Raw genomic sequence first — 26997 nt, 5'->3', positions numbered from 1 at the left:
ATCTCCCTGAATGCTCCCCCATGAGAGAGAACCTCTTTGCAAATGGAAGAGAAGCATCTCTTGAGAGAGAGAGACTTCTGCCTGGGCTTTTACCTGATGCACTAGCTATTCATGCACAAGATGTTTGCACTGCAGAGCAGCATACTGAATAGCAGAGGCAAAAATGACTAGAGGAAGAGGGGTGTGTTTGTCAGTCCCACTCCCAACAGTGGTGGGGTGTGCTGTACCTCCTGCCTTCCTTGCAATTGGGAACCTTCGTAAGACTAAATATGCAAAGGTTAGGAGAATGCAAGATGCACCTGGCCAAATTAGGATTCGGTGCGATGCACATTCCCCAGTCTCTCTACACTTCTGCCCTCCTGTGTTCAAGCCTACGCATCATGTAGCACAAGTGCTGGTTCACCTCCCATAGCTACTTCAATTTGCTTTTCAGAACACCATTCCGATAACTTGAGAGCCAGCATGTTATAGTACTTAGGATCTTGCCAAACTATGAGGCTCACTGGGTGGCCTTGGCTCAGTCACTGCCTCTCAGCCTCATTTGCCTCACTGAGGTTGTTGTGGGGATTATGAGGGGAAGATTATGATGGTTGATGAGGGGGATGAACCATCTATGCTACCTTGAGCTCCTTGGAAAGTCAGTGAGATATAAATGCAATAAATAAATAATCAAATAATTGTCCTGTACAGTGGTATCTTGGTTTGCATACGTTTTGGATTACAAACATGTCAAACCCAGAAGTGTGTGTCCCAGTTTGCAACCTTTTTTTGGATTACAACCCTTTTTTGGGGGATTACAAACAATTTTTGGGGGGAGGCCCCATTGGCGAAAGTGCGCCTTGGGTTACAACCTGTTTTGGTTTACAAACGGACCTCCGGAATGGATTATGGTTGTAAACCAAGGTACCACTGTATAGGGAAGTTTTTAGATCTGTTGGAAGCTGCCCAGAGTGGCTGGGGCAACCCAGTCGGATGGGTGTATAATCTTGTATAATTTTACATTGCAACTAAAGGCTACTGTCCCCAGCCTGTATCCTAAGTGGCACAGTGCTAGGACGACGAAACTGTATTTTCTTCAAACATCTGAATGGAATTCCAAAAGCCTTGACCCAAACAAGTCATGTGGGCATTTCTAGTTGCAAGTATACTCATATTGGCCATGTAATGATTTCTGCATGTCTGACTGTTAAGGGAACAGCAGAATGCATCCTCCGAAGGCACATGATTTATGGGCAGCCATGCAAACTTGATTCACTCCACCCTTGAGGCATCTTCAACCAGAAACTAGCTGAGCGAGCTTTGCAAGTGGAGAATGGCAATGAACTGAAGCAGGGGCAGGGAATGCAAGCAGATAGCTGTAAAACACAGGGCCACTTTAGGATCCAAGTTGGAACAGTCAGTTCCCTAGCTCGTTGGTCAGCGTGGTGGGAAGATCTCACACCGAAGAACTAGGCTGATAAACCCACAAGTCGATGCCTTATCATTTATGGCTATATAACATGATGGGCAACTAAGGCTGGCACATGAGTTGTAGTGGACCAAGGGAACTTGAGTCAGCACAAAAAGCCAATGTCGTATCTTAACAGGAGCATTGCTCTCAATACACTAGAAAGGAAAATGACTCGATGTTAGTTAGATCTTGTTTGAAATCCTGTATTTATGCTCCTTTGGAAGGAAGGCCAGGATACTGTTTAAAATTGATAAATAAAAGTAAGTAAGTTATGGAAGCCTTCATAGAAGACCGCCACAAGGTGAGAAAGCTGTGCCTTCAGACGCAACAGTAAGGTGCTTGTAGTAACTATTGTCGAATAACATTTAAGGCTAATGTTTTATTAAATTTATATCCCACCTTTTCTCAAAGAAGCTTGAGGTGAGAAAAGAGGCAGAGAGATAGTAACTGGTCCAAAGTCAACCAAGTGGGCTTCATGGCTGAGTGGGGATTTGAACCCTGATCTCCCAAGTCCTAGTCCAGCACTCTAACCACTACACTGCAGTGGCTCAGATACATGGGCCTCATTCAGTAGTAGATGGCCTGGCGATGGTGGTGCAGCAGCAGTGTACCTGACCTCACACCAGCTGACTGGCTCTGCCACAGCATATGCACCACACCACCTTGCCCCTGCCTCCTGGTAAGCAGCACCAGCAGGTGAGCACTGCCTCCCCAAACCACCACCTGCCACTGGCCCCTTTGTTAAGTTACTTTTACAACCGATTAAAAAGCTTCAGTTTGGGTTGTGTGGTGCGCATGATACCAAACCTCTGCATGAGTCTGACAGAAAGGCTAGTTATGCCTCCCACTCAAAAGCATCGGCAGATGGCAAAGCAAGAGAGACCTTGGAGGGTTGGATTAGATGTCCCATGGCTGGCGCATGTTAACTATTTCCCAACCTTTCCTTTTTTAAAAGAAAAAATGAAAAGCAGCTGCAGGTGGCTGAATCAGAAACTGAAAAATCCCCCTCTGATTTTTTTCCAGCTCAAAATGTGCTCTCCTCATTTGCTTCCCCCCTTTACAGTCAAAATTTCACAGTGAGGTCACCAAAAAAGATTTAACAATACAGTGGTGCCCCGCAAGACGAATGCCTCGCAAGACAGAAAACTCGCTAGACGAAAGAGTTTTCTGTTTTGGAGGTGCTTCGCAAAACAAATTTCCTATGGGCTTGCTTCGCAAGACGAAAATGTCTTGCGAGTTCCTGCGGGGTTTTTTCCCTCCCCACCCCCTTTTTCTAAGCCGCTAAGCCGCTTATCCGCTAAGCCGCTAAAAGCCGCTAAACCGCTAATAGCGCTAATCCGCTAAGCCGTCAATGGGCTTGCTTCACAAGACGAAAAAACCGCTAGACGAACAGACTCACGGAACGGATTCTTTTCTTCTTGCGAGGCACCACTGTAGCATGATCCCTTATCCCCAGCTCATGCTGGCTGGGGATGAAAGTCAGAGTTTCCAAATCCCCAGAGCAGTGGAACCTAAAGAACCAATCTGCACAGGGAAGGGGTAGTCAACCTGTGGTCCTCTAGATGTTGCTGGACTCTAACTCAGGTAGAGAAGTCCACAGAGCAACCAAGAAGCATAATGTTGTGCTTGCAACCGTGGTGTAATTAAGAACACTACTGTGGAGAAACCCAAGAACAGTCCCCCTTCTTCCCCTCAGCCCCAGCCCCAATGGTTGATAGGGGTCTGATTAAGCTCTGCAACTAATCACGTTACACCCTGTCAGGCAGAATTGTGTGCAAATAACACAAAAGCCGGAGAGAGAATCTGATCTGACTTCCAAGGGTAAACCTTGGAAATGATAGAGTACAGAGGTACCTGTGCTGAGTCTGTTGCAGCAAACAAGACGTGGTCTTGTAGCAAAAATCTAACATCAGAAATTGCAACATTCAAGAACCAGAGAGTGTTTCTGCCTCCAAGCAGTGGCGTAGCGTGGGAGGTGCAGGGGGGGCCGGCCGCACCGGGCGCAACATCTGGGGGTTAGGGAAATCCACGGGTTAGGGGGCGCAAATCCACGGGTTAGGGGGCGCAAATCCATGGGTTAGGGGGTGCAAATTACTTGCCTTGCCCCGGGTGCTGATAACCCACGCTACGCCACTGCCTCCAAGGACACTGTGACTGGTCTTAAAGAGGAGAACCTTGAAGAAAGGAGCTTCAAAGGCAAAGTGAACTGATTCACAATTCTTCCAGACGCTCTAAAGATTAAACTTGCACTGCTCTTAATACTTCATTCATTTTAAAAGGATACATTCCGCCATGGCTTTAGCATCTAATTTGTCGATTTCAGGTGAGCCAGGACAACATTTCTTGAATTCCTTCCGCAGATCAAAGAATGAGTAGAAACATTCAGACAACAAGATGTTCTGCAAAAATGACATGTTAATTTTAGTAAGTCAAGGTGTATAGCTTGCACACTATCAGGTTGAAAGCATGCTCGGTTAGCCTTACAGGAAACCGTTTTGTAAGCTACAAGTCAACTTTTTTTCACTTACCGGTATCTAAGTTTCCCCTCGTGAGAGCTCACCCTCAGTGTCTTTTAATAAGAAATTGTGCCCCATTCACAATTACTCACAAAATAAAGACTAACAGAGCCAAGAAAGGTTTTGCAGAACCGATTTGAAAAGGCACACATCATCTCAGACTAAGGGCAGGATAACAAGCCCCACTAGCAGAAGCCAGTGCAAGGGTCCCTGCTAATATAGTGGGGCTTCTTGCCTCCCTCCGTACACACCCAACACTCCCAAAAATGATGGGGGGATTCGGAGAACCCCCAGACTAGCATGCGAAGGGGGGAGGGGGGTATTGTTCCACATGGCAAGCTGAAAAGCTTGTGCACTGATGGAACAATTGCCATTGCATTATGCTGGATTTCTCCCATAGTCCTTCCAGGCCACATTTATAGTCTTGTGCAAAAGAAAGTACAAAAGAGGGGGGGGACCCCCACCACCCACACATTCCTTCAGTATTGTAAGCCAGGTATGAGGAACCTGTGGCTTTCCAGATGTTGCTGTTTTCCCATTAGCCCCAACAGCTGATCATGCTGAAGTTTGAGGCCAGCAAGATCTGGAGGATCAAAGGATCCCCATTCTTGCAAGAAACTCCCCATCTTTTCCAATAAGCTCATACTACGAAAAACATTTCCATAAAGAACACTCCCAACTTAAAACCTCGTCTCTCATTTATATGCAGGCTTGAGCTCCCTGAACCCTGGGCTTGGCCTGGCTGTATAGCAGAGAGACATAGAGAAGTCTCTTCCACACAGCATTTTTTGTACCTGTGCATATATTGGAAGATGCAAGATTGGAAGAGCCTGCAATGCTCACAAGAGGAACTATGGACAAGCTACGCAGCTTATCCCAAATGAACGCCAGATTTCGCACGCATCCATTATTCTGTTATTTTATAGAAGTTTAAAGACTGCTCTAAGGTCAAATAAAGAGTATCGTCTATCTCTCTCACACACACGTATGTACCGTATATTGCTATGCATATCAACTCAACCCCAAAGGCTTTTTGAGAAAGGACAAATGCATTGCCCCACTTTATATTTATGAATGGGGTTATTATTATTTTAGCTGCAGTTGACATGGTTTAGAACCTTGGGCATGGCTAAAAAGCTTCATTCCCTCCCCCGCTCTGTTGGCGCATCACTAGAGCAATGTGATCCTATTATAGGGCAATACGCCTCAGGCACTGATTTACATAGCGGAGGGTGGGCTGAAGTGAAAAGTAAAAAAAAAAAAAGAGGCATACTTCTGTGGCAGATTGATTTCTGTTTTGCCTCTGCTTCAAGCCTCACAGCTGATGAAAACTGTGGGGCTCTCCAGGTGGTGCTAAACTCCAGACTGCCCACCCAACTACTAAGAGAATATGTATTCTCTTTATAATGGGTTGAAAGATGAGTTTACTGGTGCTCTTCCTTATTTTTTGAAAGCAACAACGAAAAACCCAACAAGATTCAAAACGCGCATGTATTTTTGCTACTGTAACATTAGCAGCAATAGGAACCCTTGGAAAGCACAGATTGTTCACGACCAGAATTTCAAGATCTACAACAACGTGATCTGAAAGGTGCGGAGCACAGATTTAATCTCTTTGAAAAGATGACTGATAGATTAAGCAGCAAAATGCATCAGCTACAGCCAAAGTAAAAATTGCTTCACATGTGATTTTTACTGGCATTGCTGTCATATGCGCTGGAAATCTACATGCAGTGTACCTGCGATGTAGTACATATGCAACGCTGCATACGTAGATTTCTTTATACAGAAGCAGAAGAAATTCCAAGCAAGCATTGCTTGGGAAGGAAAATCAACCACTGCATTATTGGTAATATTTATACACGTTTTATCTCAACGGATTTCAAGGTAATTTACAAAAAGTAAGACACAAAGCAAAACAAAATAGACAATATAAGGAATCAAGCAGTAGATATAGGCAGGCAGTAGTTGTCATGTTTTAAAATATTTAAGTCATCAGAAATAAAATGTTTTTGTCTGGCACCTACAAGAAAACAAGGTTGGGACCAGACATACCCCCCTGGAAAGGTACCAACTGGGGTACCAAAAATAGGCCACCTCCCTTGTTGAAGCAATTCTCCCCTGTGATAAAAGTAGCATTTGAAGAAGGGCATCAGAAAATGAACTTAAAATGCAGGCAGGTTGATTTGGAGTAGGCATCATCAAGCATATGGGTCCTAAATTGTTTGGTACTTTAAAGGTTACTCTGCAATGGGCCTGGAGGCAAACACTAGCCAGCAAAGTGTAGTTGTTTTTAAGACTGGCAATATATGATCCAAGTCTGCAATGTCAGCTATAACTTAAATGAAACATGCAAACCATTTCCAGAGGAAGATCCAAGTAGAGTACACTGCATTTTTGCAAACATGTTCCTACCAGAGTAGACGATCAAGGCCAGATTAAACTTGGCAGGATTTCCAACCAAAGATTAGGTCCAAGCCAAAATGAATATTGTTATATGCAACCTGATCCTATGCATACTTTATTCAGATGTAAATCCCACTGAATGCAATGAGTCTTAATCAAAGTTAAGTGTACATAGTTTAAGTGCATTTAGGATTTAAATACTGTTTATGGCAGCAAGATCTGGGAACACTTGCAACCATGCTATCTAACAATCAATTTTGCTTTGAAAATGCAATTGTGCTCAACATTAAAATTCATGTTGGGTCATTATACTACTCAATAGAAATTACAGGCAAGAACTGCAGTTAGTATGTAACAGAAACATGTAAAGAATGAATACTTAGTCCTGTAACTCCCCCCCCCCCCGCCAAAAAGAACAAGACTGTACTGTGAAAAACAAACCATTCTCTTCTTTTACACATCCCCGTACATCAGTGATTTCAGAAAACGGGCAATGTGATGAGAAATACTTCATTTTAAGCAAAACTATGTGCAATAAATTCATGCATATCCTGATAGTCAGAAGGGGTCAGAATTAATTAAATCTTAGTCTTCTTACCTTTTTGGAAGCTTCAGGATGAAGAACTTGCCTGAGATGAAGCTGCCCATCTGTGCAGAGACAGAACGAAGTACCTACACCAATATTTAGTTCATTGCTCACAGACTGGTTAAACTAAAAGTTACAAGACACAAAAAAAAAAGAAAAATCCACTTACAACCTGAAAGTACATTTTGCAAGACTAGATAAATACTTTTTATCAGTTATGCTTTCAGTAGGATTCACTACCTGCCCAAATCAGAGTGCTGCTTACGTTACTTTGTATCCTGCTTTTCAATCACAAAGTCCCAGAAGTGGCTTTCAAACCAAAATATTATTTTTATTTATTTAATGAAACATATATACCTCTTGATTGCATTAAAACCTCTAAATGGTTTACATGAAACAGTAAAATTATCAACAAAACATTAATACATATTAATTTTTATACCGCTTAATGCCAAAATAGGCTTCTGTTAAAAACATGTTAACAAATGCAAGAGGAATCACAAAAATGCACAACAGCAAACAACCATGCAAGAGATAGTGTAGGTACAGCAAAATTAATAAAGAATATTTGAACTTCAGCAGATTTAGGTGTATTTCAAGGCTGCAAGTTAGACAGATGTTGTTAAGATGTTTTTTGCACTGTGGATTTAGTTGCCCTTCCTCCAAAGAACTCTGAGCAGAACACAGCGTTGCTCCTTTTTACCCTCATAATAGCCTGTGATGTAGGATAGGCAAGCGTATGTGACTGGCCAAAGTCAAGCAGTGAGCTTTATGTCTGAATAGCTAATAACTCCATTAATACAAACCACACACACAATTTCTACTGGAGAGGCAGGATTTTTTTTATATAGCATTTGATCATACATAATTAAATATGAGCAACCTTCAGCATATCTTTACACAGGGTTGGCCCAAGTTACTTTGCTTCCTGAGGTGAATATGAACCTCACGTCATCCTCAAAACAGAATCTGACCAGCTTAACCACTGGATCTTGGTTCAATCTGGCATTTGGACAAAATGCTCCACTACATTGCAGGGGGTTGCACTAAGATGACCCAGTACAAGGTAGACCACATGTTTCACACACACACTCAGTTCTGCAACACCTCAGCGCCCCTCAGTCACTGTCCAATTAACATCAGTGTGCTGCTTATTCAAGACAGCTGATGTACAGTCATACCTCATGTTACGTTTGCTTCATGTTACGTTCTTTCAGGTTATGTCCTGCGGTGACCCAAAAGAACCAGAAAGGGTTACTTCTGGGTTTCGCCACCCGTGCATGCGCAGAATCGCAAAATGATGTCACATGCATGAGCAGAAGCAACGAATCGCAACCCACACATGCGCAGATGCACCACTGCGGGTTGCACTCTTTTCATGTTGTGAATGGGCCTCTGGAACGGATCCCGTTCGCAACCAGTGGTACCACTGTAATGCAATGCATCAGTGCAGTGGCACCCATATGCATCACATGAAGAAAGCTGCAAGGTGTGGGCTAGGCAGGTGGCCTTTCGTCCTGCTTGCTTGGTCAGGGGTTTTCCCCAAAGGAAAATCAGCATGTGTGTGACATCTTGGAAGAAGGCAATTAAGTGAGACAGCCAAATCCGATCAATAACATGCAAGCACTGAACGTAAGAACCACCACCACTGCATCAGGCCAATGGCCCATCTACTCCAGCATCCTGTCGTCACAGTGGCCAACCGCATCTCTGTGGGAGGCCTGCAAGCAGGACATGAGCACAGCAGCACTCTGCCCACCTGCAGTTCCCAACAACCGGTATTCAGAGACATATTGCCTCTAACAGTGGAAAGAGAGTACAGTGATGCAATACCTCAGGATGCAAACAGGATCGGTTCCGGAGCCCCGTTCACATCCAGAAGCAAACGTAACTAGCAATGGCAGGTCTGCGCATGCGTGTGTCGCTTTTCGCCGCCTCTGTGCATGCACGAGGCGTCATTTTGAGCGTCTGCGCATGCACGAGCGGCGAAACCCGGAAGTAATGTGCTCTGTTCCTTCCGGGTTGCCGCAGAGCGCAACTCGAAAGCGCTCAACATGAAGCATATTCAACCCAAGGTATGACTGTACAGTTATTGCTGCCAGCTCAGAAGTTTGCAAATAGCTGCTTAATCATAAAATCATAGAATTGGAAGGGACCACAAGTGTCGTTAGTCCAACCCCCTGCAATGCAAGAATCTTTTTCCCAATGTGGGCTTCGAACCCATAACTCTTAAAGAGTCTCAGTGGTCTACCAACTGAGCTATCCCAGCTGGCTCAAAAAGAATGGCCACTACCTGCATCCCCAGCAATTGTTTCGAGGTAACTGCCTCACTCTGCCTCAAGGTAGGATTAGCCCATCAATAGGGTTTTATAACTCTCTAACAACACGATTTTTAAAAAAGGTTCTTTAACTTTTTGTACAAGAAGCACAATATTGCCCCTAACATGGCAAGCTAAGGGCTTGGCTCCACAGCCACTTATTTCCTTACAATACTTGCACATCATGTATTCTATGATTCACTACAGACCCAAACTCTTCTTAAAATCCACCAATAAAGGAAAATGTGCCCATTGTTCCACATGAGGGCATATCAGTTTGTTTAGTAACTTGAGTTATTATTTAACCTCTTATCCGTTTTGGAAAGACCTTGTAGGCAGTTGTATGCTTGCAGTTCCCTCCTCATTAGAGGAAGGTAAAAAGGTAAAGGTAAAAGGACCTCTGAAAGTTAAGTCCAATTGTGAACAACTCTGGGGTTGCGGCACTCATCTCGCTTTACTGGCCGAAGGAGCCAGCGTTTGTCCGCAGACAGCTTTTCCGGGTCATGTGGCCAGCATGACTAACCTGCTTATGGTGAAACCAGAGCAGCACACGGAAACACCGTTTACCTTCCCGCTGGAGCGGTACCTATTTATCTATTTGCACTTTGACGTGCTTTCAAACTGATAGGTTGGCAGGAGCTGCGACAGAGCAACGGGAGCTCACCCCGTTGCAGGGATTCAAACCTCTGGCCTTCTGATCGGCAACCCCTAGGCTCAGTGGTTTAACCCAGTGCCACCTTCTGATCGGCAAGCCCTAAGCTCTGTGGTTTAGACCACAGTGCCACCCGCGTCCCTAGAGAAAGGTGCAATTGCTCAATTATCAGTTAACTATCTGGGGGGGGGGGATGTTTAATATATTTGCTAGTCAGTTGTGGCCTCCACCAGCTTGTGTAGAAGTGACTAGTAGTGACCAGCAACTTTAGAGAGACCTAATTTACTGCACCCACTCTTCAGGTCTTTCCTCTACTCAACTCCAAATACAAACCACAGACTTGTGGAATGACAGAATTGAGTAAACAAGGTGGAAAGGAAGTGTGCCAACTCTGATTGGGGTTTTTTTCTGGGCCAGCAGTAGGGAAATCACAGGGTCCACCTTCCTTTCAAGGCTGCCATTTCTAGCCACACTTATCTGGGAGTAAGTGTCACTGTGGGGCAGTTGGGGACGGACCACAGCTCAGTGATAGAGCATCTGCCTTGCATGCAGGAAGTCCTAGGTTCCATCCCTGATGCCCCTAGGCAGGGCTGGAGAAAAGCTGCTACCTGAAAATCTGGAGAGCTGCCAGTCTGAGTAGACAATACTGAGCAAAATGGACACATGTTTTGGCTCAGAGCAAGGCAGATTTCTGTGTTCCTATTTTGAAGTGATGCCTCTACAGCAGCAACAGCCATCCTCCTGGCTTTACTTGCAAGCGCGCACACAAATGTCAAGGCCATGGAGCTTTGAAACATCAGAAAAACAGTCTGAAGCCATCTCCTGTCTTCCTTAGGCACACGTGGGCGAGGAAGGTCGACTTTTTCCTGCTCCTTCTGCGGTGACTCAGCTTTCCCTCCCCTCCCAAAACAAGCCCAACCCATCCCTGAAGAGAAATGGAGCGTCTTCTTAGCACTTCTCCCCCTTTTAACCTGCATGCACCCGATTCCCACGACCCAGCCTAGCTTACCTGTCTCAGAGCTTGCTCCAGCTGCGGGGCGAGCGCCAGGCGTTCCTCGGCGAGGCCGGTTTCTTCTTTGCACTCGTCCGTCAGCTCCAAGTGATCGGGCCCGATCAACTCCTCATGCAGATTTCCCAACTCCATGGAATTAAGGGAGGGGTCGGGGAGAAGACGGGGAAGGCAAAAGGAAGAGATAAATCCTTCCAACCCAAGATCTCCCCTGCAGGCATTCCCAGATAAGACAGACCAAGCTGGTTGCTGGTAAACCGGATCTAACCTGGGCCAGCGCCGGGCTCTTTGACCCATGTAGGCCCAGGCCTCTGGAAGTCAAGGCCCTCGTTTCTTCGAGCGTTTGTTTACACTGCGGCCGCTTATCTGGGAGAGTAAGGAAGGGTTTACTTCCGAGTAGACACGTGCAGGCCGGTTCCGTCGGGTTTCTGAGTCACCCGGGGCGCGCGGGGCACAAATCGAGCCTTGCTTTCAAGCTCCTTGGCAGTCACTGGGACCACGCGGAGAGTTTACACGCGGCCCGGCCGAGATCCGAAGTCGGGGCTCGCAGCGTTCTGACGCCAGGCTGGCTCCAGCAGCACCGCTCCGGGCCTGAACGACCCCTCGAGGACACTCCTTGAGCCGGAAGAGTTTATTGGGGGCAGTCTAGTTTCTTTTCAAACACCTTTACGGTCAACATCCATGGATATATTTATTATTTTAAAAAAAAATAGAACACCCCACTAACAACTCAAGAGGTAAATCCCACGGAATCTAATTGGACTTACTCCCAAATAAGCGTGCACTGGATGGGAGCTGGGCTGCGTTCACACATTTAAAGCACCCCCCACACCAAAAAAGGAGTCCCGGGAACAGAAGTTTAAGGATGCTGGGAATTGTAGCTCGGTGAGAGGTGAACTGCAGTTCCCAATGGGATTTGGGGGGTATTAAATAGATGGTGTACGCAACCTTAATTCCGACCCACCTCGGTTTTGCCGAGGGCACAAAAGTTCCTGCCCACACTTCTTAGCGTAGAAAAGAAAAAAAGAAAGCGGAGTACCTTCTTATTGGTCAGATCCACCACCTTCCACAGCAGCTGGATCAACTCTCTCTCATCGGAGCCCAGCCGAGCCCCGTTGGCTCCGGCGGTGGTCCCGAACAGGATGACCAGGTAGCCCGGAGACGCCGTCATGCCGACGGGGATGAGCCCCACAGAGGGAGGGGCGGGAAGAAGGACCTTCACCAAACTTTTGGCAAAACCAGCCCAGCCAGCCCCCAACCCAGCCACCCCCCAAGCCGCCCTCCTCCTCTCCTGTGCAGGGGAGCAATACTACCCCCTTCCCAACCCTATACCTCCAGCCACCTCAGCTCTCGCTCAGGCCCTGCCCCGCACCTGCATTTAGGAGAGCGGGGGCGTGGGGGGAGGCGCCTGCCCCACGCGGCCTCTTTTTGTAGCTTAATTGCAACAGGAGCCAATTCCGCAGCGCAGGGCGGGCTACACCCCTGCGAGGCGCGCAAATGGCTGCGGGCCGGGGCTGTTTGGGGATGTGGCTGTACCTGCCCCTTCCTCCGCCCCACGTGGTGCAGGTGAGAGAGACACACCTGAGGGAGGCCGCCCATTGGCTTCTCTCCCCGCAAGGGACGTGGCAAGCGGGCGGGGGGAGCAGGCCGAGGGGCTTTAACCGAGGGACGGAGATTGCGCCCAGGAGAGGCGCCGGGGGACACCTGCCTGAGACGGAGGCGCACGCGATCGTGAGTTTGGAAGTCCCGGAAAAGGCTGGCCGGCTCACCTCCACAGCGGACCCTTTTTATTCATTCTTGGTATGGAGCTGCAAAATAAAGAAATAAAGTGCTGTGTTGGTTTTATGCATTTTACAAAGCTGAGAGTGTGGTGTAGTGGTAAGAGTGTTGGGCTAGGACTAGAGGGGTTATTGGTTTGCTTTGCTTTCTTGTGTATTCCGGGTTCTCAATTTGTGTTTCCCTTTTGTGAACCGGCCTGGGATCTTCTTCTGATGAATTAAAAGATATTATTAATAGGACCTGGGAAACAAAAGGGCATGAAGGTCACTGGGTCATCTTGGACCAGTCACTCTCAGCCTAACCGACCTCTCAGGGTTGTTGTGAAAATAAATTGGGGTGGAGAACTATGCCGCCTTGAGCTCCTTGGAGGAACGGTAGGATATAAATGCAAGTAGTAGTAGTAGTAATAATTAGCAAAACAATAATAACAGTAATCCATTATGGGCATTATTCAAAGCATTTCAGGTGCGTTACCTGGTTGTGATCTTTCCAACCACCCTGACAGGTAGGTCAGCGTTCTTCCTCGTATAGAGGATGAGAGTGTTTGAAGGCTGGGGCGGCGGCCTTGTTTAGGACCCACCCGGGGAGCTCATGGCAGAAGTATCACTTGAACCAGGGACTTCCCTTTAACAAATGCACCAGCCACTAACTGTCTATGACTAGCCTACTAATAAAGGTTATTTGGCTGCAGTGCTATGTTCACTCATTTGGAAAAGAGCTCAGTGAGGCTTACTTCCAAGTAAACAGGCACAAGGTCAGGCGTCTTGTTTGGGTGCCAAGGATAACGGAAGGACACGCACGACGGAACATACGGAGTAGTGTCAGAAAATGGTATCTGAAAGGATGGCAGAGATCGGCCAGACAGAGAAGAGGCGACCGCCCAGATTGGTGAGGATCCGGGAAACAATATAGTCAAGGAACGTTAAAGGAGAACTGCCTCCAAATATATGAAGGGCTGTCGTGCAAAAAAGTTGGAGCAGAGGCTAGTTCCCTGTTGCTCCCCAGCCGTTTTAAGGACGCAGGAAGCTGCCTTATACCGAGCCCAGTCGCGTTGACACTGACGGGCAGCATCTCAACTGGGGTCCCGACAGGGGACATTTCCCAGTCCTACCCCGCGATACTGGGGACCTTCTGCACACAAAGGATGTGCTCTGCGTCCTCGGCGGCTATGGTTCCCCCTCCACCCACCCCAACAACAACAAAAAGATATGTACGGATCTATCCGTTTAGACATAAATATTCCTCCTTCCCACGATTAGACCCATTGGTCTGACCAATCCAGCTTTCATCTTCATAGAATTGTAGAGTTGGAAGGGACCCGAGAGTCATCTAGTCCAACCCCTTGCAATGCAGAAATCTCAGCTGGAGCATCCATGACAGATGGCTTATCCAAACTCTGCTTTAAAACCTCCAAAGACGGAGAGTCTACAACCTCCCGAGGGAGAATGTTCCACTGTTTAAAGAGCTTACTGCCAGAAAGTGTTTTCCCTCCCGTATGTTCAGTCGGAATTTCCTTTCTTGAAACCTGAAGCCATGGGATCCAGTCCTACCCTCCTGAAGATGTTTGCAAATGGCTATTATCTCTCCTCTCAGCGCTCCTCGTAAGGCTTGGTTTCCATGACCTTGAAGGATATGATCTGTCCCCTCCCACCTGCTACTACTCCCCTCTCCTTAAAAATAAGTTTATAGGAAGGGGAATATTGCATTACAGGGGGTTGAGCTAGATGACCCTCTGGGTTCCTTACAACTCTGGAATTCTGTGGTTCTTTTAACTCTGCCCTTAAGATGCCATGTGCTCCGGGTTATGGAAAGTCCGGTTCGTCTCCTGGCATCAGCGGTGGGGAAAGGATCCATTCCTGGGTGCAGCGGGGAAACCAGCAGCTCCTTTCAGGATCATCTGGCCCTGTGCGCGCAAGATCTCTAGAATTTGGATCGCGCGCTCCCTCGCTCGGTGGATACTATAGCTCGCTGCCGCCCTAGTGTTTCTCAACCTGGGGTCCCTGGCTAGTGTTGGGCTGCAACTCCCACGCTCCCTAGCTAGCAATACCAGCGGGCAGGCTTGATGGGAGTTGTCCAACAACAGCTGGGGACCCAAAAGGACTTCCTAGAAGCCTGTATAGATTTTCAAGAAGCTGGAAATAGTTCCTCTGTGGCAGCCCTTGCAGCCCAATAAAACGCCCACTGGGCCCGAAGCTGCGGAATAAAAGATTGGAGATGAACAGCTGTCCCGTGGGTAGCGTTGATTTCCTGCGGAGCGATTTGACAGGCTGCTAGCAGTTTGAAGAGTCCGCCATGGGCGCAGCTGCCTCCCCAAATCAAGTAGATAAATAAGAATACTTAACTAAAACTAGAAATGATAGAAAGATTTTGACAGTTTTTTCCCCGAGTGCTTGAGGTCAAAAGAATACAGTTCAAAACAACTGTTGCCGAGACATTTCATCCCGAATCTGCTAGACAGAGAGGATGTTGACCATGGGGGTGAGAAATCGAATCGACTGGGACTGATGGACTGAGCAAATCTATAGCATACTTACCAGGAAGTAAGTCTCAATAAGCTGCGCTCTTCACTAAGAGTGAAGTCCCCTGTGACTGATTTTCCAGGAACACGCGTGGAATCGGGAGGCATTTCTTCGCACATTTCCTAAAGGAAGGAAACTCCATTGATAGCAGCGGGACTGACTTCTGAGCAAGGAAGTGATTACTGTATTATTATTAATATTATTACAGTTAAATCCCCATTTCCTCCAAAAAGCTCAAGGTGGCGTACAATATTCTCCTCTACTCCTCACATCAACTATTCCCAAGTCACACATTGACGGCTACCTGCAGATTTGAACCGTGGTCTCCAAGGTTCCAATTCTCCGACCCCACTACAAGAGCCTTATGTTTACACCATTGGGAGCTACTTCCGAATTAAGCGTGGTTTCTTATTTTTATAGAAGGCTGGACAGTAACACTGTTCTCTGGGCGGCTTAATGAAGCATAAAATGACAAAACATAAATTGAGAACACACAGTGCCCTAAAACAGATGGCTGGCGCCTTCTGTCATGTATGATCCACTTGCGATTCCTGCATTGCAGGGGGATGGACTAGATGACCCTTGGGGTCCCTTCCAACTCTCCTATTCTTTGCTTCTGTCAACCCCAATTCCTGAGCACTTGCAGTGTAATCCTACTCAAAGGTTAAGTCCCTTTAAGTTTAACAGGGTTTACTCCCAATAAAGTGGGCATAGGATTTCAGCCTTAGAATATCTACAATTGAACTGAATGCGGGTTTACAGTCCTATCCCATGGTGTGTGTGTGTTTGCTCAAAAGTCGCTTTGAGTCGCCGTGGCGACTCAATAAATGTAATATTAATAATAGTTCCAGCCGCTTATTCGGAAACAATGGAGAAGGGTCACATGCAGGAGGTTCCCCAGGTTCAATTCCCAACATCCCCAAGTAGATCTGGAGAAACCGTGGAGAAACCCTGCCAGTCTGGGCGCATCTCTATATCGATCCATTGCTCTGACTCGGAATGAGGCAGCTTTTTTTTGTTTCTAGGGAATGGCAAGGTGGAGACAAGTTAGACAACCAACTCGGCGTGCTAGGTCTCTTCCCACTTGTTGATGGCACAAGTGCATTTTTAAAATTTATTTTTTGCTGAGTGCCTGAGATTTGCGCGCTGCAGACTCACCAGCAGAGCGCAAAACAAAACCAGGAAAATACAAGGGCGGAGAGGGGAGTATTTTGCGTGGGAATAGTCTTGCCCTTTGTTGCCTTTTTCAAGACAGGGTTGCTGGCTTATATATATTTCCTTTACAAGTTAATACGGAGCACACTGTCCCCCCTTTTTTTTGAAGGGGTGGTGGTGGTGGTGCGTGCTTTGGCCACTGATTTCAGACAGATGCCATTTTCACAGAATCTCACAGTGTGCTCTTTATTTTGGAGCTCTTTGGTGGCTCTCCTACTTGCTTATGCGATTTCCAGAAGAAAGGAGCCGCGAGTCGCGACCACCCGCCTTCCATGCCCATCCCATCCTAGTCCGATTCCACTTTTTAGCCTTTTTTCAGCTCCATCCTGCCGCCCTCCCGCTCTCTGCAAAGAAAGGTTGGAGAAGCAGCTGCTGCAAAGCCGTGCGCGCAGTTCCGGGCGGGCAGCTGCCTGCAGGAAGCAGTGCCCGAGCAGGAGCTTTGTGGCGCCGCCGGACTGGGCGATCAGGTTTGGGAGGAGGGAGCCGCCGCGCTCGGAATTAACTTGCTCAGTGTTTCCAGCACTCCCCGCCCTCTTTTTCAGGGCAAATGATTTCGCACCGTAAGCAACAATCGGAGACACACACTAACACACGAAGGCGGAATATCGTCAGTCATTCCAGGTTGGCAATTCTTGGCTGTCTGCACACAGCGGCTATGGGCGAACTGTCTCTGCACCGACTGCCATTCATAAAAAAATTACCAACATCTCTTCTCAATGGAACATTTTGAGTCTGCGCACTGCGCTGCAGCTCGCTCGCCTGCGAGATTGTTGCGCGTGGGAGGCTGCTTCGGATTCGAAGAACTCCTTCTTAGCCTCTGGCCAGAGTCGCCGTGCCAAAAGGGGCTGGCTGCGGGGAAGAGAGTCACAGAGCAATCTTATCTAACAGGTATCCCTGTTGGGCCTCTGGGAGTTAGGGAGAATCCCGATGTAGCAATAGTTAGGGCATTTCTCTCCATTCTGATGTTATAGGGCTCCCAACTCCCATCAGCCTCCGCCGACACGGGCAAGGTCAGGCATGACGGAGTATGGTTTTGGATCCATGTTTCTGCCCCCGAAAGCACAAGACCTGTGATTTATACCGTTCAGTCCTTCGAGACTGATGTGGTCTGTGATTTAATGGTAGGTTTTTAGGGGTGGTGGTGGATGGTATGATAATTTGTAAATAATAATAATAATAATAATAATAATAATAATAATATGAATTCAAGAGGATACATTTTTAAAATCCTGGATCTGACTTTTACCAGATCCTCTAACAAGTACAGGCTGACTTATAAGCAGTATGGTTGTAAATAAATGTTTATCACATCATAGTTTGCCTGCGATGTGGCGCTCTTGTTATTGTCAACGTTCAATGATTTGAGGATTATAGAATTACTAATTACTTTCAGCAAGTCTACGGACATTTAGAAGCACGTATCGCTCAGACACAAGTATGCACAGGAGCGTTGTTTCATCCTATGCAGGTTCAGCTAATGCAATTCTCACTGTTTAAAGGAGTTTACTCCCAGGAGCGGATTCTATGCAACTTCATTTTGAGACCCACCCCCGCAATTAACTGGTATATACATTTTATGAAACCAACAAACAAATTTGTAGGGTAGTGCTGCGCCTTTAATAATTGTGTGAAAGAGGGAATTTCAGCAGGTGTAGCAGCATAACAAGCCATACCTACTGAAATCCCCTCTAACACACAATTATTAAAGGTGCAGGAGTTTTGTTCCTCTTCACCCAACTTCCGCAGCTGGACGCCCTGTTTACTCGGAAGACGCTCTCCCTGTACCAAATGCTTCTTACTCCCAAGTATGGCTGCAGAGGTCTAAACCCCGATCCCACGTAGAAAGATGACTCTGAAACAACGCACTTGATTAATGGGGATTATTCCCAAGCAAGGGCACGTTGCATAGCATGCTTTAACCGCACCCCCACAACTACGCTGCCTTTGCTTCTCCAACGATATATAGGCACGTTGTTCTGCTTTTAGCCAAGCGGCAGATTTAGGAGGAAAAGCAGCAGCCGAGAAGGATCTATTTTTCGAACGGCTGGAAAGAAGCTTAGTGCGCATGCGCTCCCCCACCTGCCATTCCTCCTTGACTCCGGAAGTGCTTCTAGTGTCAGGCGAGGTGCTTCCGCCGAAGGAAAATGGCGGCGGACACAACAACGGAGCTTCTGTTTTTAGACACTTTCAAGCACCAGAGCACAGAGGTAACGGGGGAGGCGAGGGCCGTTTCCTTCTGCTTGACGGGCGCCCAAAGAGGACGGGCGTAGCGGAGTTTTAGTCTTTTTTGCTCCAGGGACGAGGGTTGATTTTATGCGGAGAGGTCGGACCCTCGGGGCGGGGCTAGAGCCCCTTTCCTCTCTCGAGCCCCACAAAGGAAACTGGTGACAGCTCTGACCCGTTTCCTTCTTTAGTAGGTGCATCTGCGTCTTGTATAGAGGTTCACACGCATGTACAAGTGTAAACATATTTCTTTTTCATATTTTTTTTTTTGGGGGGGGAGGTTTCGACAATAGGAATGAGATGCCTTACCTTTAATAAAAATAAAAAGCCTGTCAATTGTCTTGGTGTTGTTTGATCTGAAATAACTGCTACTCTGTGGCAATTACTAACATAGATTATAACCCATGATAACACACACTGAATATTGTTGGATTCCAAGTTATGCCAGCCCAACCGATATAGCCAGTAGTGGGAGGAAATGGGAGTTGCAGTTCGGCAGCATCAGGAGGGCCATAGTTCCCTGCCCCTGGGATAGAAAAAGCCAGTTGAAGTGGGAGTAACAAAAATAGTTTAAGTCAAAACAATCATAGACTAATTGGAGATCTTAAGTATGTGCAGCCTTACTGACAATTTGTATTGCCCTATTTGTATGTTATTATGTAGAGGAGATTATTGATGAGAGAGGTTAAAAACTCTTAATGTATAGAGCCATCAAAGTCCAGTATTATGTGCTTTCCAAGCAGCTGAATTATCTGCATGTTGCTGTAGCTGTGCTTCTGATGCCCCCTGTCTTGACATAGGAATCTGGCCCAGCACTCTTTTCTCCTGCACTAGTAGGTTGGGTATAACAAATCTTTTGAGTCTCTTAAGTTATGAGATAGTGTGAAAAGTAGAATGCATCTACTGTCTTTCTCTTTCTCTAATCTGCCAAAAGCACAAGTATGCAATTCAGTCTGTTATATGGCTTGCTGAGATATAGGGAGCAGGTAGAGTCCCTTCTGTTCCCTGTGTGAGATATCATTTGTGTCTGTGAAAATGATAATACAGGTGAGGTGTACTCAGTTCTAGCAATATTGTCAAATTATTGTTTGTGCTGTTGCAGCTAACTACACAAACACTAGCATTAATTTGTCAAATTTGGTTGCCTGTGAACTGCTGGAAACCATTTTCAAATATTTTCTCATACATATCTGGTACACGTATGCATGCCTATTTTTTTGGAGAAAGGGGAGTCTATGCATGCCAAATGACCCATATGTTGGTAGGAACATTTATTTGGATTTCAGTACATTTCATCATGCAAGTATAACCAGATTTATGCTGCAATTGTTTATATTAAACTTTGCCTCTTAACCTTCACAGACTAAGACACTTGCTTACTCAACAAATGTGGAGCATGTGAAGTTGCTACTTGTGCTTATAGTGAAATATTCATTAGATGGACTGTAGTGTTCTTAGACATGAAGATCGGATGGAGGATGCTTGTGAAAATGCTGACTGTTAAATGGGAGCTGAAGCCAGGCAACATCTGGCCTTGGGGAAGGCTGGGGGTATATATAGAGTATGCTTACATATAGTGGAGGCATTCCTTTTTACCCTCCAAGCTGAATACAGCTTGCTTGCTATGTATCTTATCAGATACATGTATCTATCAGATGTTGACAACACTTCAGTATATACTGACAGTTAGTTCAGTATATTATTTGTTCGTTACATTTGTATTATGCCTTCCCACCAAATAGTGCTCAAGGCACCTAAAATCAATAATATGCCATTTTTCGGGCAAGTAGGAAACAAGAAGGTTAGAGAGTCACTAGTAGGTTGTGTGTGACTTCATAGGCCACAAATGTATTAATTTAGAAAAAAATATTCTGTGCTTCCCTTCAATAAAATTCCTCTGTATGGTGTACATTACAATAATAGAAGAGCAAAACAAACAAAAAACCAGAAGAAGTTGTAGACTTTTTTATTCCATTCTTAAAATTACTTACCTTTAAAAACATTAAAACATTTTGCTTAACAGCCAGCTGTATTTTTTAGGATGGCAGCCTAAGGAATTGGTGAAAGGCTTCCTCTGGTAGCATTTAGCGGTTACTTTTTAACTGCATCATCTGTAGCAAAATGTAACTTTATAAAGGCATGCTATGGCCATTAAATTTACATTAAAATACTGATAGGTGACTGAGTCATTGTGTGAAGCTTTAAATCTTCATGCTTTTCTTGTTCTTTTACTAACTGTTTCACACTAATATCATGTAGCTTTCCTTTTGTTTTGGCCAAGTACTGTACTAGGTTTTCAGCATATACACCTTTTGTTTTGCTTTCTCCTCTTTCCTGTAGCACATTGCAAACTTTTTCTGTGTTCCTCAGTTCCCTGATGGATCATTGTCTATTCTTTCTGTTCATCCAATCATCCTCTTGGTTCATCTTCTCTTCCTGCACCTCAGTTACCTGATGTCAGAATATAGCTTTTTCTGTCCCTTTGAGAACATCGAACATTCATTTTTTAACAGCAATGTTTGACCAGCCCTTCCTTTAGTAGTTGTGAATATTCCATGACATCACAACAGCCCAGATAATGCCTTAGGCTGTGGTTGTGTGAAGTGAGTGAAAGATAGTTTAGAGACTTACTGTATATAAAAAGAATATTGCAATGCATCTCAGTATGGGATGCATGCCATTAAATTACTCGTTAAAAAGGTAGGCAACTATTAATATAACAAAAGCAAAATTAATTTGTACTCTTCAAAAGCTGCACTCAGTGGCTGAATGTCACCTCTGAATTTTATTTTTTATGTCCTTGCCTGTTGCAAATGGTAAGCAGCCTAGTGTGGGTGGCACTTGTCAGGAAAAATGGGTGGATACAGCTGTCATATCATTGCTGGCCTTTTAGACAATTTCTGGGCGCTGTGCCATATATTTTAACCTTCATGAATTTTGTTCACTTTGTTTTTGTTTTTGATAGCAAAGTAGTAATGTAGATGTGGTTCGCTTTCCATGTGTGGTTTACATCAATGAAGTACGTGTCATCCCTCCAGGAGTAAGAGCTCATTCTAACTTACCTGAAAACAGAGCTTATGGGTAAGTGCAAGTTGATTAATTGAATTCTTTATTTAGAATATAGACATCCTGCTTTCTAGCACCTAGTGCCTCTCAAAGCAAATTAAACAAAGGCTTACAGAAGATTCTCAAAGTCAAACTCAAATGTGGTACAGGAACAAAAATTACCTACATGGTGTACATATGGGGGCCGGAGTATTCAGGCTCTCATTCTTGTTCTTCTGTGGTGTTATACCAGGCAGTCGCTCCCCCAATGTCATCTGAAGCAAGGAGGTGATTTGTATCTCACTGAGTCTTATGATGAAGGCAAGCCTTCCCTTGTTGGCAATTCCCATTTGCCAAGTATTAGCTCCGTCTGAGGCAAGGGAGTTGGGCCGAGCAGCTGGAACTTGCTCAGCACATAGTGAAACTATTCTTCCTTTTCTGGAAGTTAGCAGCTACCTACCAGTGGTTATTTGAATAGCATTTTAAATTTGGAAAGTATTTTGTTATGTTCTCCTTCCCCAACAACCTTGTAGCTCCCATCATAGAGATGTGGAAGAAACTTGCCCTTGGTCACACAATGACGGAAAGAGTTGAACTTGGGTCTCCTAGATCCATCCAGCACTAGCCCCTGGAATCAGCCTTTTCCAAAGCTTAGGACAATATGAGAACTCAGAGAGGGATCTAGATTGCGTCAAGACAGTGGCCATAGCCAGAATGCCAGGGTCACTTGACCCGGCGTTTCCGTGTGCAGCTCTGGCTCGCCAGATGCAGCTTTGTCACGCTGGCCACGTGACCCGGAAGTGTCTCCGGACAGCGCTGGCCCCTGGCCTCTTAAGTGAGATGGGCGCACAACCCCAGAGTCTGTCAAGACTGGCCCGTACGGGCAGGGGTACCTTTACCTTTAATACAAGGCTAGTACAGACCTGGAAAGTTCGTTTAGTTTGAAGTGAATTGGCAAACCATAGGTTGGAGACAGTTTTGGTTAGCTCCAACCCTTATTTGCCCTATTGGGGTATTATGTCGAAGTAGGATTAGAACAAATCAGGAAAGGGAAGTAAGAAGTGTGCTCACCCACATCTTCCTCCTGGTGGCAGTTTTCTGTCTGTCTTTCCCAAAAGTTACTTCCAAGGTTTGGGGAATCCCTTTAAAGTGGTATTTAGGGTTGTGAAAGGGGATGTGGTTTTGCAGTGGGGGTTCATGGAAATCAGGGTCTTTATTTACCGCAAGCATTTATGATCATTTATCAAATCTGTGCAGTGTCAAATAGCACATGTGTGGTGGAGGGGCAGTCACAGATCTGCAGGCCTCTTACATAAGTGATGAGATTGCCTTAAATTACAAATGTGATGGTTAAGATAGTGAAAAAAATTTAAATGTATAATAATGTATGATTTACCCTTGGATCCAACAATGCTAGGTTTATTAGATAATGGCCTGATGAGATGTCATGATAAACTGTAAGCTATTGGATTGAGAATGAGCTGTGTGCTTCCTCATTACCCTTCTCCACCTCCCCTTGAGTTGTGGCTTATTAATTTTATAGTCGAATACTATTAAAAAGCTCCCCACTTCTTTACTTCTTGCAGATTGTGACTATATGATAATTGGTATTTTAAGGCTTGATTATTTTGTTTATCTTGGTCCTGTAAAATAATTTTTTACACTTTGGCTTTCTTCTCAGTGAAACATCTCCTCACACATTTCAGTTAGACCTGTTTTTCAACAATGTCAGCAAACCAAGTGCCCCTGTATTTGACAGGCTAGGAAGGTAAGCAGTTCTTTCATAATCTTGGTGCCATTTTAAGACTTAAACAGGGCTAAGACAAGCCGTGTAAGCCTGGCTACTAGTTTCCTTGTGTCTTGTTTATGAAGAAAACAGTTGAAGTAAATTAAAATGTAGGCTTTGAGTTTCTCTATTCTACTACTAAATATAAAAATAGATAATTCTCATTCTCATTAGATATTGCTTGAAAAAAGTACCATTGTGAATCTGGTTGTAAAAGATGTTGGTGCAGTTTCTTTGACCTTTAACACATATTTCTGTTTTAACAGCCTGGAGTATGATGAGAACTCTTCAATAATTTTCAGACCTAATGCCAAGGTAATGATCACTTGTAAATTCTGAGATTGACCCTTCTAGTGACAACTCTTGTACAGAGAGAGGCTGGTAACCTCTACACTGGGCTGTGTTGTGATGGGATGTTCTTGGGGTACTTTTGAAGTTTTCTCAGAAAGTTTCATTAGTGCAAAACATAGTTGCTAGGTTTTTCACTAGGGCCAACTCAACTATAGAGAGCATCTCTCAACAGTTCTTAAACATGCATACCAGTGGCTAGCCTGTTTCCAAGAGCAGTTCAGAGTGCTGGTTGTTACCTATCTGAAGGACTGCCATCTACCTCATGAGCCTGCCTCAATCCTTTGATCCTCATCAGAGTCCCACAATCATTTGAAATAAGGAGGTGATGAGCAGAGCAAGTGCCTTCTCAGTCTTGGAGGATCACATGTGGAATGCCCTTCCCCAGAGGTGCTCACCTGGTTCCCAATCTTTATTAAAAACAAAGTGTCATCTAAGAAATGCTCTAGGGGGAGACATGATTAGCTTTAGTCCATTGTGTGATGCAGTGCAGGCCATCTGAAGCCCATTAGAAACATTTGGTCTGAGTGGGCCAAGTGCACATGGTAGGGGGACCAGCATTATGCAGCCAGATGCTGTCTCACGTGTGTGTGTGTTAGAGACTTGTGCATGTAGGCCAGCCGTGGAGAACCTCTGGCTCACAAGCAGAAGGTGACCTTTAAGTCCTCTCTATCTGACCCATGGGACTCTCATCAAGTCACATCCCTCTGCCCAGCCCATGCCCCTCACACCACAGCTCACCTGTCTTTTTTATATAAAAAAAGCTGAGGCTTTCAAAACTATTACAGGATTCTGTGCCTCATGTATTTGCAAAGTGCATTTATTTTTTCTTTTTTTTTAAATCAATTTTTATTAAGATTTTTAAACATAAATGCAAATATAATAAACAATGTAACATATATCATAACATAATTTCTTAACTTCTTTGGACTCCCTCACGTCTTCCGCTCCCACTTGCATCTTTGTCAATTCTTGCCCGCAATTTATCATCTTGTTTACATTCTTATGTCCCATTCATTTAGAATATAATCTAATAGTTCTCCCAAAGGTTTAAGGTTTTCCCTCAATCTCACTTATCATCCTAATTGCATCTAATTTAGTGGTGGTCAATTATTTATGATCTAGCCTCCATCTTAACAATCAACCAAATTACAATGCTTTTTTAAGTAAATCTTAAATTTCTTCCAATCTTCTTCAACCTTCTCTTCTCCCAGGTCTCGGATTCTGCCGGTCATCTCGGCTAGTTCCATATAGTCTATTAGTTGCATCTGCCACTCTTCCAGTGTGGGTAGATCTTGAGTTTTCCAGTGCTTAGCGATGAGTATCCTTGCTGCCGTTGTTGCATACATAAAAGATGTTCGGTCCTTCTTTAACACCTTCTGGTCGACAATACCCAAAAGGAAGGCCTCTGGTTTCTTAGTAAAGGTATACTTAAATACCTTTTTCAACTCATTATATATCATTTCCCAAAAGGCCTTCACTCTCGGGCAAGTCCACCAGAGGTGAAAGAATGTTCCATCATTTTCTTTACATTTCCAACATTTGTTATCAGACAAATGGTATATTTTGGCAAGTTTAACTGGGGTCATGTACCATCTATATATCATTTTCATTACATTTTCCTTCAAAGCATTACATGCAGTGAAGTTCAGCCCGTTGGTCCACAACCTTTCCCAGTCCTCAAACATAATATTATGCCCTATATCCTGTGCCCACTTTATCATGGCCGATTTAACCATTTCATCTTGTGTATTCCATTTTAACAGCAAGTTGTACATTCTTGAAAGTATCTTAGTCTTAGGTTCTAACAGTTCTGTTTCCAATTTCGATTTCTCCACCTGGAACCCTAACTTTTTGTCATTTTTAAAAACTTCATTAATCTGAGCGTAATGTAACCAGTCTCGCACTTTGTCCTTAATTTTCTCCAAACTCTGCAATTTCCAATTGTCCCCATCTTTTTCTAATATTTCCCAATATTTTGGCCATTTGGCCTCCATATTGGGTCTTTTTCGGGCCTTAGCTTCCAGCGGTGAAAGCCACCTTGGAGTTTTATTTTCCAGTAAGTCTTTATATTTTGTCCAGACATTAAACACTGCTTTTCTGACAATATGGTTCTTAAAGGCCTTATTGATCTTAACCTTGTCATACCATAAATATGCATGCCAACCAAAAGCATTGTTAAAACCTTCCAGATCCAATACATCAGTGTCTTCGAGAAGTAGCCAATCTTTTAGCCAGCAGAAAGCTGCGGCCTCATAGTACAACTTTAGGTCTGGCAGGGCAAAGCCCCCTCTTTCTTTCGCATCAGTTAATATCTTAAACTTAATTCTGGGCTTTTTGCCCTGCCAGACAAACTTAGAAATATCTCTCTGCCACTTCCGGAAGCACTCCGTCTTGTCCACAATCTGTAATGTTTGGAACAAAAACAACATTTTTGGCAATACATTCATCTTGATAGCAGCAATTCGGCCTAGCAAAGAAAGTTTCAATTTTGTCCAACTATCTAAGTCTCTCTTAATTTCTGACCAACATTTTTCATAATTATCCTTAAAAAGACTCAGATTTTTTGCTGTTATGTTTACCCCTAGGTAAGGACGCGGGTGGCGCTGTGGGTAAAAGCCTCAGCGCCTAGGGCTTGCCGATCAAAAGGTCAGCAGTTCGAATCCCCGCGGCGGGGTGCGCTCCCGCTGCTTGGTCCCAGCGCCTGCCAACCTAGCAGTTCGAAAGCACCCCCGGGTTCAAGTAGATAAATAGGGACCGCTTACTGGCGGGAAGGTAAACGGCGTTTCCGTGTGCGGCTCTGGCTCGCCAGAGCAGCGATGTCACGCTGGCCACGTGACCCGGAAGTGTCTTCGGACAGCGCTGGCCCTCGGCCTCTTGAGTGAGATGGGCGTACAACCCCAGAGTCTGTCAAGACTGGCCCATACGGGCAGGGGTACCTTTACCTTTACCTTACCCCTAGGTACTTTACTTTTTTAACCACATTTAGTTCTGTCTCTTTCTGAAACCGTTCTGACTCTGTATCTGTCCAGTTTTTTCCCAATACCTTAGTTTTCTGTTTGTTTAATTTAAATCCCGCCACCCGACCAAAATCTTGAATCAATTGTAATACTCTTTTCGTACTAGATTCTGGCTCCTGCAGGGT

At 45.0% G+C, this 26997-nt stretch overlaps 2 protein-coding genes across 4 annotated transcripts in view; one reads left to right on the top strand and one right to left on the bottom strand.

Moving 5' to 3' along the window:
• The window catches only part of ESRP1 (epithelial splicing regulatory protein 1), a 37334-nt gene extending 25104 nt beyond the window's left edge, over window positions 1-12230 (bottom strand). The window contains exons 1-4 of one of the 2 annotated variants that reach the window (XM_079984734.1): window positions 11977-12230; window positions 10938-11066; window positions 6971-7084; window positions 3735-3849 (exon numbers count right to left, since the gene is read on the bottom strand). In XM_079984734.1, the coding sequence (XP_079840860.1) occupies window positions 3735-3849; window positions 6971-7084; window positions 10938-11066; window positions 11977-12108 (490 nt within the window). In that variant the 5' untranslated portion in view covers window positions 12109-12230. The remainder of the gene's footprint in view (window positions 1-3734; window positions 3850-6970; window positions 7085-10937; window positions 11067-11976) is intronic. The other variant, XM_079984735.1, reaches the window with a different exon arrangement.
• Window positions 12231-18555: 6325 nt separating this feature from the next.
• The window catches only part of VIRMA (vir like m6A methyltransferase associated), a 32622-nt gene continuing 24180 nt past the window's right edge, over window positions 18556-26997 (top strand). For both annotated transcript variants that reach the window (XM_079983903.1, XM_079983902.1), the window contains exons 1-4: window positions 18556-18657; window positions 21639-21754; window positions 23400-23486; window positions 23771-23819. In XM_079983903.1, the coding sequence (XP_079840029.1) occupies window positions 18595-18657; window positions 21639-21754; window positions 23400-23486; window positions 23771-23819 (315 nt within the window). In that variant the 5' untranslated portion in view covers window positions 18556-18594. The remainder of the gene's footprint in view (window positions 18658-21638; window positions 21755-23399; window positions 23487-23770; window positions 23820-26997) is intronic.

The sequence above is a fragment of the Podarcis cretensis genome, assembly GCF_951804945.1.
Source record: "Podarcis cretensis genome assembly, chromosome: 7".
Lineage (NCBI taxonomy): Eukaryota > Metazoa > Chordata > Lepidosauria > Squamata > Lacertidae > Podarcis > Podarcis cretensis.
The sequence above is the reverse complement of the archived record's forward strand: the minus strand, read 5'-3'. Positions and strand labels throughout refer to the sequence as shown.